Here is an 18,137-nt window from a genome sequence, read left to right on the forward strand (position 1 = left end):
ATTACTTGCTTTTTAAATTTCAATCAGCGCCTTTAGATATGTTTCTTTATTTTTTGAACTTACATGTTCCAAAGAGGTATTATTTGCATCTGTTTTGAATGTAATGAAATGAGGTCATTCTATTCACTGTATTTGTTTCCGTGGTAGAAAAAAAATTAAATTAATTTTTTACAACGCTTTTGTATGTTTCTCTATCAACCTTCGCTATGCTAGCAGTCCAGAACGGGTGACCTTTTACTTTACCAAAAACAAGATCATTTACTTTAAGTCCATTTCCATTCAAATGTAAAAAACACAATTCAATTATCAAATGCACTTTGGTGGAATTCAGTGGTAACTACTCGGTTCATCACCAACTGAAACACCAGTAAATAAGTCAAATAAAACAGTATATCTCCAACTTTGAACTTTTTTCAAATCCATTAGTCATTTTTGGTATAGTATACAATCATGTAAATCATTTTTTTTTTTATTTACGATAAATCCATTACCACATAAATAAAAGTCTAAAATGAATTTAATCTTAAAAACAACAACAAATTCCATATTTACTTACCACAATGATGCTGTAAATAGGCATAACTGTAATTATTACAACACCGGTAATCCACACATTCTTGAACAGACTATACTCAAATCAAAAGGAATTACTGTTTGGGCAGCTGTCAGTTGTAACTGGGTGCTATCTTAAGACATTTCAGATAATAATGACTGTGAATAGGTATGAACAGGTTTTACATGAACAAGAAACCTCATTTTATGGTTCCAGAAATGGATCAAGCAATCTTCCAACAAGATTGTGCTCCTCCTCATTTAGGAAATCCTGTCAAGTAATTACTAAATGACAACCTACATGGCCGTTGGATTGGTTGTGAAAGTGATTTTTTAGATTGGCCACCCCAAATTTAACTGTGTGATTTCTTTATATGGGGTTACATAAAGGAACAAGTTTATATTCGTAGCTTCTTCAATAATGATGAGGAATTTTTTTAAATAAATTGAAGAGGAACTTCTCCGAACACCGCAGAATTTCTTTGTAAGAGCTTACAATTCATTTGTTAAGCGGTTATTAGTGTGTCACTGGGGATGGATTTACATTTTGAATAATTGTGGACTGTAATTGTAGGTTTTTTAATAGGCTATGTTCCAATTTTCTGATTGAAATATTTTATTTCTCTAGAATATGATAATAAATAATTTTACAAAACCAAAAATACTACTGTTTTTAAAGTATAGGTTTTCAAAATAACACCATTTTGTTTCAACAATTGCTAGAGAACTGAAACTTTCACACAATATTTAAAAAAACCTATATAATGAATTATGTAGAGTTTGATAATGTTCGGTGCATAAATGGGCAAGTAATATAAAATCAAACATTTAAACCTCTTTGTGGAACATCTGGTATATGCAAGGTGTAACAAAAAGGTTGGGCTGTATATGCATTTTCATATTCTATGTGTGATGCTAAGCTAAAAATGAAGAATAATGTTTTCCAATTTCCACTTTGTTTAGCAACTATACGTAATTTTTTTTTAAATTAAAACCATTTTATCTGTGTTGTTATTTTTACAAAACTTAGTAAAAGGATCCATGTCAGAAGCTATTATATTAGAAAAAGAAATTTTAAATAAATTTTAGCCCTTTCAGTGCCAACGTCCGACTACATGGACGTACATAAAACGTGCAAGAAGAGCCAGCGTCCGACTACACGGACGTACATAAAATGTGCAAGAAGAGCCAGCGTCCGACTACACGGACGTGTTTTTAAAATATTCGTAAAAAATACAACAAATATCTAAACAATCCTAATTTTGTTATAATTGTATTTATAAAGATATAAACTAATAAAAAACATTCAGTTGAATGTATTTCCATTACATTAGTGTTATAAATAAAACAAAATACAAGTGGCTGTGGACGTCGCTAGTCTGAGTCAGCTGTCATCTGTTGTTTACTAACCAACTACGCAGTTTCGCCGATTGCGCCGAGCTAACTTGTTGTTGTTTCGTTTATTGTTGTAAAATGTTTACAAAATGAAGCGTAGTGCATCACCTCTTAGTGAAAACACTTTACGGAGAGTGTTAGAAGACGATAGTGATGTTGTGAGTGATAGTGAAACGGAGAGTGAAGAGTCTTCTAGTTTAGGTTATGAGAACACAGACAGTGACCCGGATTATCACTCTGAGTTGCCTTCAACTTCAAATACTAGTAGGCCTAGATCTAGATAACTTGTTATTTAGAGCAAATGTTCATAATGATCTTTCGTCATCTGAGGATGATGCCCCAGACATAGGACTTGACTTTGAAAGTCCCCCTAGACCTAGGCCTAACCTACAAACAAGGCCAAGAGGTCGACCAAGTAATGTAGGCCTATATCAATTGTCTGAAACCTCCTCTTCAGATTCTGAGGATGGTATGGGATGGGATGAGGTGGAAATGGATGGGCATATTGGTTTTTGCCATCAGTTTTCATTTGATGAGCTAACGGGTCCAAAACATGCTCCTCCTCGTAACTCCTCCCCGTCAAATTATTTCAAACTTTTTTTACAACAGCCCTCCTAGAAACATTTGTAAAATATACCAATAAGTATGCCACAGAATATATAAATAAAAGTCAATTGAAACCACACAGCCGGGCAAACTCCTGGAAACCTGTGTCTCTCCTAGAGATGCAGGCCTTTTTAGCAGTGCTAATAAATATGGGTATAAAAAAAACAGCCAACTATTTACAGCTACTGGTGGACCAGTTCTAGTCAATTCATTCCCTCGTTCCCAAGAATGTTTACCAGGAATAGATTTCAAGCAATATTGAGATTTTTGCATATGGTCGACACAGTTCCGCTTGCAAAACCAGGTGAGCCAGATTATGATGCGTGCGCTCGGTTCAAACCACTGATTGACCATGTAAATAGTGTTTTTAAATTTCATTTTTCCCCCGGTCAGAACCTTGCTATTGACGAGAGTATTATAAGTTCCAAATCGCACAGTCAGCTGAGGCAGTACTTACCAAAGAAGCGACATCGGTGGGGAATAAAGCTTTGGATGCTATGTGACTCGGTCACCCACTACTGCTTGAATTTCTTTGTCTATAAAGGGGCGAATGGCAGTGACAAAGATGAAATTAAATCTAATGGATTGGGCTATTTTGTTGTGAAAAGGCTTTTGGAGATGGCTGGCCTATTAAATAAAGGCTATCACATTTTCTGTGATAATTTCTTTACTTCTCTAAAGCTTGCTAAATATCTTTACAGTAAATGTACATTTTTGACGGGTACCATGCGTATAAACCGCAAAGGGCTTCCTGATTCAGTAAAACCTAAGTTCAAAGTGGGAGAAAAGAAGTACTTCAAAAAAAATGAGATGACTTTATTAGCATTCAGAGAGCAGTCCCAGACAAAAAAGTATTAGTTTTAACTACAGATGGCACAGTTGAAGATGAAAAAAGGAGCAAAAAATTTGGAAATGACATCAAAATTACTAATAAGCCAAAAGTCATAAGGAGATATAATGATTTTATGATTTTATGGGAGGGGTTGATGGAGGGGACCAAATGTTAAATTCATACCTCGATGAGAGGAAAGCATTCCGGTTTTGGAGGAAAGTTACTTTTAATATCTTTGGGCGCATGGTACTCAATTCTTATATAATTTATAAGAAAAATACTGACAAACCCCTTCCTAGGCTAGAGTACACTGTGGCACTAGTAGAAGAACTTTCCACTGAATGGCTGGTCCTCCAAGAAAGGAGGCCTATGTTGTATACTTCACCTTGAAACAGCAGGGAGGGTAATGCGGCTAATAACGGCAGTGGTGATCCCGATTGGACAATGTTCTTGAACAAATTGGCAAATAAAAAAGAACTTAATTGCTCTGTCTGTAGTAAGAAAAGTACTCAGGCTGGAGGAAAAAGGAAAAAGGCTACATTTGCTTGCAAAACATGCAAAAGGGGACTCCACCCATATTGTTTACCATTTCATAAGTGTTAATTTTTTTCTCATTCAAATAAAAAAAAACTTTTAAGTAGGCTACAAGTGTTTATTAATTGTGTAATTTTAAACTTGAAATAGGCTATTTTTTCTCAATATTTACCTAATACATAATTTTATAAAGTGAAAAACAGTGTTAAGCAAGATGTGCGAAAAATCCAAATACGCATTATTTTTGAAAAACAATGATAAAACCTTTATTTTTGAAGATAGATATAAAATTTTTTTGTGTATGTGTTCAAAAGTATGTGGAGGTTCAATCACATACTCAAAATTTATGGGAACAAGGATTTTTTTACTGGCCTTATATTTACACCAAACTGAAAAATTCATCATAAAATTTTATGTAAGTAAAAGTTTTTTTGGTTTTATATTTTTAATGCATGTTGTAGTAAATTTATTTTTCAGTATTAATTTAAAGCACATTGTATAGAGCAAAACCAAATAAAAAGTAACAATTTTCATCCATAAATAACTGCTGAAACATTGGCAATTATAGCCTGGCTCTTCTTGCATGAGCATATGGCACTATGCCTGGCATTTCTTGCACGCGCACTAGGGAGAATGTCTGGCACTGAAAGGATTAATATTTTTTAAATAGCGGCCATTTTATTTTTGTTTTATGAAATAACTAATTAACCATTGTTTTTATCAAAATGTTATGCCACAAAAAAGTTTTTAAATAACATTTTCTTTCCAAGTATATACCTCATTTATAAAAATCAGGTAGGAAATAACTATTTTATGGAAGGTTTGAATTACACATGCAAACTAAATAGCCCATAATTTGGCAGTATTTGAACAGCTGTTATTTAAAATCAGCTGTTACTGTAATTCAAATGCAACAGTAAAGTTGACTATTGCACTTATAACATCTAATAAATGTAACCAAAACTAAATTAAAACGTTTGTAAGATCAGTTTCCAATTGTCATAATGATAAAATTATTTTAATAAAAAAAAACAAAATGGCGTATAGCTGCTAGCTAAAAGAAGTGGAAATTGGAAAAATATTATTCCTCTATTTTAGCTTAGAATTACACAAGAGTCTGAAAAAGCCCAACCTTTTTGTTACACCCCTTATACTGTATATATATTTCAAAATTTCAATCAAGATTTAATAAAAAAAATACTTGCTCTGTCGGGATTTGACTGTTTCTGTCACATATGTATTTAAATAACCAAACTAACATATTATCAGAAAATCAAATTCTTGTCAATCGCCTGATTTAATTTCTGTATTGAATCACACACACACAAAAGAAAAAAAATATTTATACATATATTCAAAATATTTATTTATTGAAACATAACACATGAACTTCATAGCAAAAATATATAATCCAGTAGTAACATAAACAAATATCAACTATCAGAAAGATATTTTGTTCTTCGATTTGAGTATACAGGTATGAGAATTATTATTTTTTATACCACAGTCAAATATATAGTATATATATATATATATATATATATATATATATATATATATATATAGTAAAACAATGATGGCACTTTTTTCATAAACAAATTATGAACGTTAAAAAGACATAATATTGAGCAGACACTAATTGTCATGTAGATTACTTTGGGATGCCAGCATTGATCTCACTCTCGATGCCGCACTCATCGGAACCTCGGAGGATTTTGAAATATCCATGATCACCCCAGTCAGAGTTCCAGGAGTTTGCTACTAGCCAATAAGGAGTGCCATCCTCCACCCCCCACCCTAAGATACGGATGGCATGTCCTCCCAACATCTTGCCTGCCACATGCTTGTACACACCTGCAAACAATTTTTTCATTGACTTTAAATGAAACAATCCTCCTTGAATCTGTACATCATAATGTTTGAAGAGGACAGTCTGCTTTAATATAGTCTATAGATATACACTCAGGGAACAATAAAAGAACATTTAAATTTTTTGTTTTAATAGGTGATTGAATTCAACAATTTTTTTAGCCATGCTCTTGGCACTCTTATATATTTGTGTAGAGATAATATATTTTTAAATTTTCAAATTTCGATACATTACTAATTTATGCCTAATATGAATTTTTGATGGTGGGCCCTCATCCAAAGCACAATTTTCTACTTGAGTGTTCTGTTTTAACAGTTTGTGTTCTTGAAATTAATAGTGCTTTTAAGTTTTTATAAATACTTTTTCTTAAGTATAGATTTTGTATCCTAATAGTGCAATGCAACAGTCAGTTTTTTAATGAATATACTTATTTTTAGTGAATTTTAACCATTTTTATTTGCCTTCTGTTATTGTTATTGTGTCAACATGGCGGATACTGTCCCCGGACTTCACCTTTCTCCTCCGCTTCAAGCTCTCAAGTGGGAGGAATCTGTCCCATTTTCATCTGCTTCTCGGCCAGAGAGTGTTGCGTTATAAGTAATAAGTTCTTTATCAAATTATTTATAGAATTGCAGAATATTTAAAATGATTCATTAACATCCAAACAGCTAAATACAGATTCCCAATCCAAGTTAATGAAGTTGTTTGTTAATAAATTCTGGCCTAAGTGGTCATGTGTATCAGTTATGTCAATAGCTAAGAGCTATTTTAACTTAGTAATTTGAAAATAAACTATTTATCCCACCTGCTTTGTACTGTACAAAATCTTCATAGACTGAGAAAGCTCCTTCTACTGGTCCATTCTTCATGATCTCTATCTGAATCTGTTTCTCCTCGCCATCTACACTGTAAGCGCTCTTCCCTACAAGGGCAAATTAGAACAGAATCATTTCATATACTGCAAGAGGCAATTGTTAATTGAAATGAAAGAAATTATAGTTGTATTTTTATCATTTCTAGGATATCACAGTATCATATACTAACAAGATATACCTAAATTAAAGGATAATTGTGAAAACATAGTTCGGGTTAATCAAAGCAAAATGTAAGCAAGGATCTAAATGACAGTAAACTCTCTTACTGAGCTTGAACGTTTTAGAAACCCATAACATATTTTAAACAGTACTGACGTATAACTATGAGAGTAAATCCTCACCAAAGTGTTTGTCCTTATTGTAGTCCACACTGTATGAGTGTTGGCATCGTTTCTCACACTTAGGTGTCTTGCCACCCTCAGCACAAGGAGGTCTAGTGCCGTTCACATGGTGCTCACAAGGCGCAATTTCATATGGCGCACAACCCTGTGTGGAAAATTTCCGTTAACTTTACGCTATCAATATTAAACAATGCTAGTAAACCTTCTGGCAAAGTGGATTAATAAATAATGAGAATAATATACAGGGTGGCTGGTCATCAGTGTTACAAAAATTTTTGGGTGAAATTACAAAGTAAATGATGTGTAATGATACATGTAAGAGGTTCCAAGTCAAAAAATTGGCTTCAAAAAGAATTATCTAAATTTTTTCTAAAATAACCATGTTTTTAAACATATTACAGCAATTTCTCAACTACCTGTAAACGGATTTGAGTAAATGACCTAATTTTCGTATTCTACATTACATTTTGAATAGGAATAAGTGAAAATTTTAAAGGATCAATAATAAAAACTCCATTGTTAATAGTTCCAAAGTTTAAAATTTAAATATCTGTTAAAAATAAAAAAACATTGGTCTATTGTATTTTTCTACACCCTGTATACAAGAAGGTAGCTAAATATTTTAAAAACTGCGCCATTTTATAAGCTTTCCAACCATACACTACACTATTGAGGTTTAGATCTGCATATGTTCGTTTCAGTGGTTTGAATACAAGAAAACACAGGGAACTTAAAAACTGTTCAAACTATAACTAAAACAAAAGTTTCACTGAATACATGCTTACTATTGTACATGCATCATTACACTTCATTTACTTTGTAATTTCACCCAAAAATTTTTGTGACACTGATGACCAGCCACCCTGTATAACATAAAAGTTCCAACTATGATATTAAATTAGTTTTAGAATAATGGAAACTACGGTATTTCAGTATTGTGTAAATGCTACACGAGGCTCTAGACTCGATTTCGTGTAAAATATTATAAATAAGCATGGATTGTATATTTATTATTATTGTATATTGTATATAAGAATAGCTTGGATACCTATTATTTTTATTTTCATACATTCACAAGCAAGCAAGAAAACTTTCTAAGGCCTACATAGTACATAAGTATTGAATGTAACTAATAATAAACATGAATATTCCAATATACATTGTTATATTTTGTGCAACTACCTTTTAAAATCAAAGATTCCATCTTGACGTGACTCCTAAAATAAAATATATAGAAGTTGCCAGAAGATAAAATATCTAATTTCCAAAGACCTCGCTAAATACAGTACAGCCTCAATTTTTAATATTACACAGGTTCTGAAGTGATCCAGATAAATGAAAATCTGGCTGAACTGGAAATAAATCACAATAGATAACAGACAATGAAGAAATTATTTGTTACAAATAAAGAGAGTCACTTTCATGATTGTTTAACTAAGATTAGTTACAGAAAATAAATAAAATGCTGTTTACTGTTTCATAAAATACTCATTCTCTTTTGATTAACTATTGTTCATTGAGTTCGAACTGTGATGAGACAGGTAAGTTTTACCCTATTGATGACGAGTAGTTTCAGTAGAAATAAATAAATGAATAAATGAATTTATTTCCAATTAGTAACAACAAATATAAAAATACATATACATTGTTTGGAAATTAACTGGCCACTGTATCAAGTTATGTGACCAGTTTTGAAAGAAAAAATATTTTAGAAACATATAAAATACAATGAGTCTAGCATGTACTTAAATAAAAAAAAAAACAATCGCCACCTCTGCAGTGTTTACATATCTAAAATTAAATTTTATGGAAGTATACAAAATAAACTTAAACTTTACAAACATAATTCCTTTAGACGTGTATTATAAAACAAACAGGAGAAGCAAAAAAGAAAAAAACAAATAAGAAAAAAAACAAAACAGCAAATTATTTCATATTACATTAACGTTAAGATAACCTATGTCTTGTTGCATTGAAAGCCAAGTAATTGATTTTTTACAAAAAGTTTTTAAATTAGCTGCATTTTTTTATATCAAGTGGAAGAAAATTAAAATATTTCGGACCTAAATAAGTAATTGAATGTTTAAAAATGGTTTTGTTCACTTTTGGTAGTCTGTAATTTCTGTTATGTGCGAATCTTGTTGCGTAATATAAATTATTGGGTACCTAAGTTACCACTTCTGACAAAAAACAATCTTAATACTTTAAAAATGAATAGATGCTGAATAGGCAAAATCTTTAATTGGCTATAAAGAGGAAAAGAGCTTTCTCTCTTTGCCTTCTTTAAAATTATCCTTAAGAAATAGTTTTGTGTTGTTCTTAATCTGTTTATTAAAAAGTTATAAGTTCCACCCCAACACAATATGCCATACTGTAATCTGGAATTAATTAGTGCAAAATAAAGAGATCTTAACAATTCAATGCTACAAAAATTTCTTAAAAAATAAAACTTTCTAATAGTAGATGTAATTTTCTTATGTAGAATGGAAATATGTTCTTCAAAAGTAAATTTTTTATCCAATGTAATTCCTAAATATTTGAAAGTGTTTACTTTTTCTAATGGTTGGCAATTACAAAGAATCATGTTGCAAGATGCAGAATGGAATTTTACAGGAACTGGCAATTCAAAATTTTGAAAACTGAAATTTAAAAATTTAGATTTGTTTACATTAACTTGCATTTTGTTTATGAGGCACCATTTACGTAATAATAATAGGTCACTATTTATTTGTTCGCTAATAGTTAATTCATTCTCATGTGAGTAAAAAAATGGCTATATCATCCGCAAAAGCTGTAATTTTCCCGTTAAAATTCAATGTTAACAAATCATTTATAAATATTAAAAATAAGACAGCAGATATCACCGATCCCTGCGGAACCCCAGATTCAACCGTTCTAGTTGAGCTGAAGGTATTTTGAATCTTTACTTGTTGTTTTCTATTTGTAATGAGAGTCCTAAACCAACTCCAAGCAATACCTCTAATTCCTGCATATTCTAACTTGTTTAATAGAATTTCGTGGTCAACCAAATCAAATGCTTTCTTGAAATCTATAAAAAGTCCTGTACATTTTAATCTGGAATTCAAACTGCTATAAATGTTTTCTGTTATGTAAGTTAAAGCGTCTTCTGTAGATTTTCCTTTTACGAAACCAAATTGTCGTTTACTAAAAAAATTCAAATTGTCTAAATTCTACTCACTATGAGAGGAACTGCAATTTATACTTTGGTTCATACATTCGGTAGGGTAAAACTATTGTTGTGAATCCCACATAGTGAGCCCCAACATCCCGTGAGCAGAGGCTGAAAATAATGTTTTTATGCTGTGAAGGACCATCACAGGAGCCATAAGTGGACTGTTAGATCAAATGTGATCTTATTCATTGTAACAGATCAATATAGTTTAAATTTAAATTTCAAATAGTTCGTGGCAAGATTGTTAAACGGAAGTTGTTGTTTAAAGCAACTAATTATTACTTGTAAGACTAAAAAATAATTAATAAAGAAAAAGATAAGTCAACTTTATATTGGAATCAATTCGAGTTATTTAATTGTGATAATCACTAAAGAAATTTAAAATCTATTGACGATATTAATGAACATTAAGGTAAAACTTATTAATATGGACTGGAGGCTTCCGGTGTGTTGACCGGCAGCTGTAGCGGGTTGTCTTCCTGCTTCTTACCTGGTCGGTTAAAGAGAAAAGACATGTATTGGGGGTCCTCATGCTAGAGAGCACATATTTTTATAAAATTTAATTATGATTAAATTTATGAAGTGCTAATTGGAAACCATATAATACAGTGTGATTAAAATTTGAATATACTTGATTTTAATCATTACGTTGTGAAAGAACAAGGGTTACACGGATAATCAGAGTCACATGTTCAAGTAAATTAAATTGGTCAATGGATTACGTTGAAATACATCAAATAAATTTATATAAGTGAAATACACAGAAATTTATTATCCTAGAAATCATCTAAGTAGTGAGTACCATATTGTTATTGACTGAGCTAGACCTTCATTGCAATCACTTCACAATCAAGTTATCTGCTCATCACGTATAAAATTGTACACAAAATCCACACAATTATATGCAGTCAACATAAACTATTAACTAAATTCAATGACATTAGATTTTCAACATATACAGTGACCACTTTACCAGTTAACATAACCTCATTTTGAATACCCGGAACTACATCACAAGACAACTTGAGGCAAATAATCAACATAATTCTACAGCTTCATCTTAACCTATATCGGACATCCCTCTAATTATCACCACATTAGGATCAACCATATTTGGAACCACGACATACTCTATGGCAAACAACGCATGGGGCAGTTTACAACAATTATTAACCACACCCAGATGCTGGACTTCCTCGTCGTATGTAGCTTGGTGGACCCTTCAGGAAGTATTATGTCACATTCTACATTGACAATAAATGTCCCAATAAATGTCTTACATTTGTGTTTATTCTTTAAAAATGGACTTGTCCAATCAGTAAAACCCCACCACAAAACCCTAATCATTAGCTGCATTGAAATTTAATTTTCTCAATTGCCTCAAGAATCTTTCAGCACTTAACTATGCTCAAATCATGAAAAAAGCATATTGTTTAATACAATACATTGTTTATCCTTCCTTTAAGTTATGGCAGGTTATCAGCTTTTATCATGTCAAAGAATCAACCTTTTATATAAAAATTATGTATTTTGAAGCGTTTTGAATAATATTTTATTACCAATTTATTAATTAATAGTAGTTATAGCATATTTTATATACAGGATGTCCCGTAACTCTTTCAAATCTCGTACCTTTCAATGCAGATTTCACCTTAGGGAAAAGATAAAAGTCACATGGTGCTAGGTCTGGCGAGTAAGGTGGATGTTCCAACACTGGGATGCTGTACTTGGTCAGAAAACCGCTTGACAGATAACGCGGAATGAGCTGGCGCATTGTCTTGGTGCAAAATCCATGATTTGTCCTTCCACATTTCGGTTCGTTTTTTTCTTACTCTTTCACGTAGTTTATTAAGTACCTCAAGATAGTAATGTTGATTAATTGTTTGACCTTCAGGAACCCAGTGAAGGTACACAATCCCACGAATGTTGAAAAAAACAATCATCATTGCTTTTAAATTTTGACTTGCTCATTCTTGCTTTTTTGGCTCTCGGTGAAGTTGAGGTCTTCCAATGCATGGATTGGCGCTTCGTTTCCGGATCATAAGTAAAAAACCAAAATTCATCACATGTTATTATTCTTTCCAATAAATTTGGGTCATTTTCAATGGCATTCAAAGTGTCAGTACAAACATTTTTACGAGCTGCTTGTTGATCAATCGTAAGAATTTTTGGTACCATTTTTGCACACACTTTTCGCATGTTCAAATTGTCATGTAAAATTTGCTGTACATATTCTTTATCAATGCCTACAGATTCAGCAACTGCACGAATGCTTAATCGTCGGTCAGACCAAATCAAATTATCAACTTTTTCGACATTGTCTTCCGTTTTTGATGTTGAAGGACGACCTGGCCGCGAATCATCTTCCACGTCTTGTCGACCATCTTGAAAACGCTTAAACCATTCAAAAACACGAGTCCGTGATAAACATTCACTGACATACACTTCTTTTAGTAAATTATAGGTTTCGGTAACGGTTTTTTTCCAAGTTTAACGTGAAATTTAATAACAATTCGTTGCTCTATTATTACGCTAACCATTTTTCCGGCAAAACAAAATAACAACACTTACATAAATGAAGGTTATGACACAACGATGTTGTTTACAGAAACGAGACTAACTGCATTCTGAAGAGGAAGTCTCAAACTACACAGCTGTTGGTCATTGTTGGTTGGCGCATGCGCACACTCGTTCCACTGCAGCGTCAGTCCCGTTATTTAATAGCCATACCTCATATATACAGCCCTCTTAACCGGCCATTACAGGACTGAACCCCCGGCCGGAAAGCGGTTTGGCCGGTTAATCTGACGAACATAACCTTAATTGGTATACTGTATACGTACCCTACGTAATACTGTTCAAGTAAAAAAACAAATATGTATTTAATTCAAAATGTTATTTTACTGAAAACCTAATTACTTTTAATATTTTAAAAGATCAGTGGCATATAGAATACATAATAACAATAGAGTAATATTGCATTACATTGTATAAGAAAAATATAAAAGTAAAACTTACATTTTGTTTCTGAAGTATGGTAATTTTAGACACAGAAACAGAACAGTACATTAAATATCCGGTAAATACTAAAAGAAATCTGTTATTTTCTTTTGTGTTTTCTTCTCCATCGTCTTTATGAAAGCATAGTCTCTCCACTTTTTAATGAACATCACGTCTACAGCTGTCAACAGGTCTTGCGGCCAACTGAAGTGCTTTTTTCCCCTCTTCATTACTGATTTTTCTGCTTGATCATTTTCGTCTGAGTTCTCTGGAATACCTTGTTCACTTGCCTCCTCAACGACTTTTTCTACGATTTGATCGTCACTAAAAAAATCTTTTTCAAAGTCGTCGTCACCTGTCACCCATTCATTTACATTTTTATCTTCAAGATAATCATCACTAGTACTCAATTTTCTTAAGTCTTTAAGTAGAGCTGTATTGTTTTCTTCAATTATTAAAATGGGCTGTTCATTTTCATCTTCAGCTGGGTTAGCAACGACATTTTCTGTGTCTGGCCAGGCTTTTCGCAAAGATTTAATGAACGTTGTGCTAGGCATTTCTTCATGCACCTTTACGACCATGTGGATAAATAACATCCTTAATATTTCAGTGCTTAACAGCTGATATAAGTTTCATTCCCGAGTCCACCTTCCCCAAAATTTTTGAAAGTAGTTTGCGCCGATAACATTCTTTAAGCATTCTATGACTCCTTGATCCATAGGTTGAATGAGACTTGTGACGTTCGCTGGAAGGAAAACCAATTTTATACCAAGTTCACATTCAAGATCGGGGGGTGTGTGCCAGAATTGTCTAAGGTTAGAATGGCCTTTTCAGGTCACTTAAATATGTTCCTTTAAATATTTTTTTACTTTTGGAACAAACTCGTTCACGAACCAGTCTTTAAAGATGTTGGCATCCATCCATGCTGCCTTCTGGGCACGATAAAACACAGGAAGCGATGAAACATTTACATTTTTAAACGCTAGTGGTTTCTGGGATTTCGCAATGACCAAAAGTGGGAGCTTGTGTGATCCTACAGCATTTGTGCATAAGGCGAGTGTAACCCGTTCTTTGTTAAGTTTAAATCCAGGAGCTGAACTTTCATTCCCAACAGAGAATGTTTTTTGTGGTAGACGTTTAAAGTTCAGACCATTATCGTCAACGTTGTAAACCTGTTCTGGTGAAAGATTTTCTTTGTCAATTATCTTTCCTAGTTTGATTACAAACTCGTTTGCTGCAACGATGTCTGCGGACATTTTTTTCCCCATAAATGTTTACAAAATTTACTCCATGTCGCTTCTTCCATCTTCCTAACCATCCATCACTGGCTGAAAACTCTGCATTATTTTGTTTTTCTAGTTTCGAATGAAAAAACATAGCCTTTTATTGTAAAAGTGGTCCAGTTATAGGAGTTCCTCTTTGCCGCTCCTGCATAAACCAAAGCCATAACGCGTCGTCAACCATCTCATGTTTTGGTTTTTTAATGTTCATCGATTTGTTTCGACACTAGTGCACTAGTCCAATTACATCGCCAATCATTGATAGTGCTTTTCCCGATGTTAAGTTCGTCACAAATCTTTTCACTGATTCGCCTTTCGACAATTCACTGGATGCATCGAGCTTTTCTTTTACAGTTGAAACATTTCTTTTACGTTTGTCGTCTATTTTTCTATTCATCTATTTAATGATTATATACTAAAAGTATATAATCATTCAAAGTATTAGTTCATTTCATAAAAAACTGCACACCTAAAAACACTACAACACAACACTAAACTGCACAACTTAAAACTGTCAACTAACTGTATGTATCACATTTGGAACCACCTGCTCATCAGAACATGCATTGTCTAAACAAACCGTCCCAAAACAACCGTTCGAGTTGTGACCTGTCCGATAACTCATCATTTGCTTTGTGGCCAGTTGACCCGAGGCCGGTTAAGAGGGTGTCTACTGTGTATATATATTGCACTTATTGAAATAAAAAACAAAGATAAAAAGCTTCTATATTCGTGGAATTCTATACCCACATCTTCATGAAGCAAAATAAGAATATCAAAAGACCAAGAACACAACAAATAAGAAGAAAATAACCACAAATGTAAATACGCAACTGAAACATTCAAAGACCCAGCTTTTATATCATTAATGACAATGTACTTTCCATTCTAATTGTACATAACAATCTAAAACATATATCCAAATACCTATGTCCGCTCTAAGAATAATTGCCACAATTCCGGTCACAGTAGCATCAGCAGAAAGAAGTTTAAATTAAAATTCATCAAGACCTATCTTAGAAACACAGTGACCCAGGACCGTTTTATCATCTCTGGCTCTGCTTTCCATACAAAATTATCCAATATATATTCTAAAGATGTAATTGAAAAGTTTTAACACATTTAAAAATGTTTAGAACAAAGAATAAAATGTTCTGTTTTTGCTATTAGAATAAATTAACTCTAGAAACGGAATTATGTTGCTAATTTGAAACTTGCAAACTTTTTGTGCATTTTGCCTGCTTTATTAATCTCAATCAAATATTACCTTAAATTGGCTTGGACTTCTGTAATTTTTATTGTGGGCCTCTATGTGTGAACATATTTTTCTCCTTTTAGTAAGTTACTAAATAATAATTCCTGATTTATTTGCAATATATATATATATATATATATATATATATATATATATATATATATATATATATATATATATATATATATATATATAAAGAATATGTTTGTATGTTCAGTTCATTGTTAAAACAAACTACATTAATTACAACTTTTAAAAATCATTTAAATTTATTGTTGTTATTAGGTTATATTAATTTATATACACACATAAATTTGGAGTTGCCTACCCTTACATAGTTTTGAATTTTTTTTGTTACTTCGCTACTTCATCGAATAATAAATCTAATTTTTACTTTACAGTAGCTATTTTTACTTGTCATTCTATTTAATTTTGTTTGGAAACCATGTAATTTTTCTTTTTAGTTATAATTTTAATTGTTTTTTGTTTTATACTAGTTTTGTACAATAAAATCTATAGTTCTGTACTAAAAATTTCTAGTTGCTATTTTTGTTCTGTCGCTTAAATTATTTGGTGAAAGAAATTACCACTTTGGTGTTTATATGTATAGCTTAAAACGTAAGATTAAATAAAATTAGCAGGTAGTTTTTTTAGTAAATCTAACATAATGTAACATAAATGTAGGTGCCTTTTGCCTATTGGTTACACTTTACAGTTTTGACCTGGCATATTTTATGATAAACTATGTCAACTTTTTGCTTTTAGGTTTAGCTAACCATTTTCAGCACGTTAAACATAAAAATATACACTGAAAACGCATTATTTTGTGAACAAATTTCAGATAAACCGTACTACCTATAGTCCCAACTAATCAAATTTTTGGGCTGCTAATTTAGTACATTAAAAACTACTATAATAGTACACAAATAAGGTCAGTTTTATAAGTTGGCAAACACAGCTAACTAGTTGAAAAACCTCAAAAAAGCATTATTAGGGCTATTTTTTCAAAATATCCTAGGAGAGAACTCCAAGACCCCCCAGTCACCTGGGGGTTATCCATACCTCCCAAACCCCCTGGTAAATAGGATCCCACTAAAGCCAATTGCCCAGGGTTTCGTAAAGCCTGGATCCTCCACTGACTTGATAATTATAAATTTGGTTGATGTAAATGATTGGCTTCAGACTGACATAGCATCAGTAAGATATAAATTGTGTTGTATAATAGAAGACAATATTCACCTGGTTCGATCCATAGTTGCCTCCGCTGACAATGCCACTGTGTACCCAGTAGCGCCAGGCTGCCCCAGGGAAGCCACCATTACAGCCGAACCCACAAGTGTGACAACATGACACCAGGTCTTCCGCAGAGTAGTGAACAGCCCCTGTACTGGTGTTATGGATGCACTGTCGATCCGACATTGACTCTACGGCCCCAAATGCCTGAACACATGCAATCCATAAAGTGAGTCTTACTGTATCAATATGTAATGTCTAGTGAGATCTCGCGCGCACTACATAACCCTGTGGAGATTACCTACCACATTTCAGCACTAATGGCACGATACACTGTCAATTAATCATTTTATTGGGCCATTTAACAATATTACATGCATTAGGCCAGGTTATTTGCCATTAAAATACAATGTCAAGCAAAGTAGGCTACTTAAAGATAAGTAACTAGATGTCCAAGAAGGTTGTATATTTTAGAGTTAAAACTAAATTACAATTAATAAATATTAAAATCAACAGTTAACATTAAAATTAAAAAATTAAATTCAAATCAACAAGATGAAACCAAGCAGGCACTATTTCAATATATTCAATAGATTATTGTTCTCCAAAAATATTCACTTATCACATTGTACATAGGATTTTCTAATAACCAAGACTTAAGTTGTTTAAAATGCTGCTTGTGGTAACTCTTTGATTGAAACGGGTAGCCTATTAAAAGGTTTTATATCAGTAAAAGGAAAACTATTTTGTGTCTTGCTTAATCTACAGTAAGGTATGTCCAGCAATGCCTTATTCTGACATTGTAAGTATTTCTGATCTCTGATTGGGTACTTGAGGTGTTTTTCTCTAATGTCACATAAGCATACAAAAATGTACAGGTTTAATAACCATTATAATCTAGTAAATAGGGGTTCTACAACGTTCATACAAAGTAGTATTGGTTAATATTCTTACTGCTTTTTTTCTGTAACAATAGTATTTTTATGAAGGTGACTTGAGTGTCTCCAAAGCTTGATACCGTAAGAAACGTGACTATTAAAAAAGCATTGTACGCTATCATGAGAGCACTCAACTATAACTAAGTTTATGTAACAGAAACAGAGTTCTAGATAGCAACTATGTTATTTTAAATTCTCAATACACTCAAACCAATTTAATTTAGTACCTAGGA

General features: G+C 32.5%; 1 protein-coding gene across 2 annotated transcripts; it reads right to left on the reverse strand.

The window, feature by feature from the left end:
* Positions 1 to 5,268: 5,268 nt before the first annotated feature.
* Positions 5,269 to 17,173, reverse strand: LOC124370911 (cathepsin B-like; the record flags this gene model as incomplete). 2 transcript variants are annotated; one of them, XR_006923220.1, is given in 5 exon segments in its annotated part: positions 5,269 to 5,453; positions 5,484 to 5,773; positions 6,595 to 6,711; positions 7,006 to 7,150; positions 16,973 to 17,173. XR_006923220.1 is itself a non-coding variant. In XM_046829215.1 (4 exon segments), coding segments are annotated over 4 exon segments (666 nt in total), but the record flags the coding sequence as incomplete, so codon positions are not given.
* Positions 17,174 to 18,137: the final 964 nt, after the last annotated feature.

This window comes from Homalodisca vitripennis, unplaced genomic scaffold, assembly GCF_021130785.1.
Source record: "Homalodisca vitripennis isolate AUS2020 unplaced genomic scaffold, UT_GWSS_2.1 ScUCBcl_657;HRSCAF=3141, whole genome shotgun sequence".
Taxonomy (NCBI): Eukaryota; Metazoa; Arthropoda; class Insecta; order Hemiptera; family Cicadellidae; genus Homalodisca; species Homalodisca vitripennis.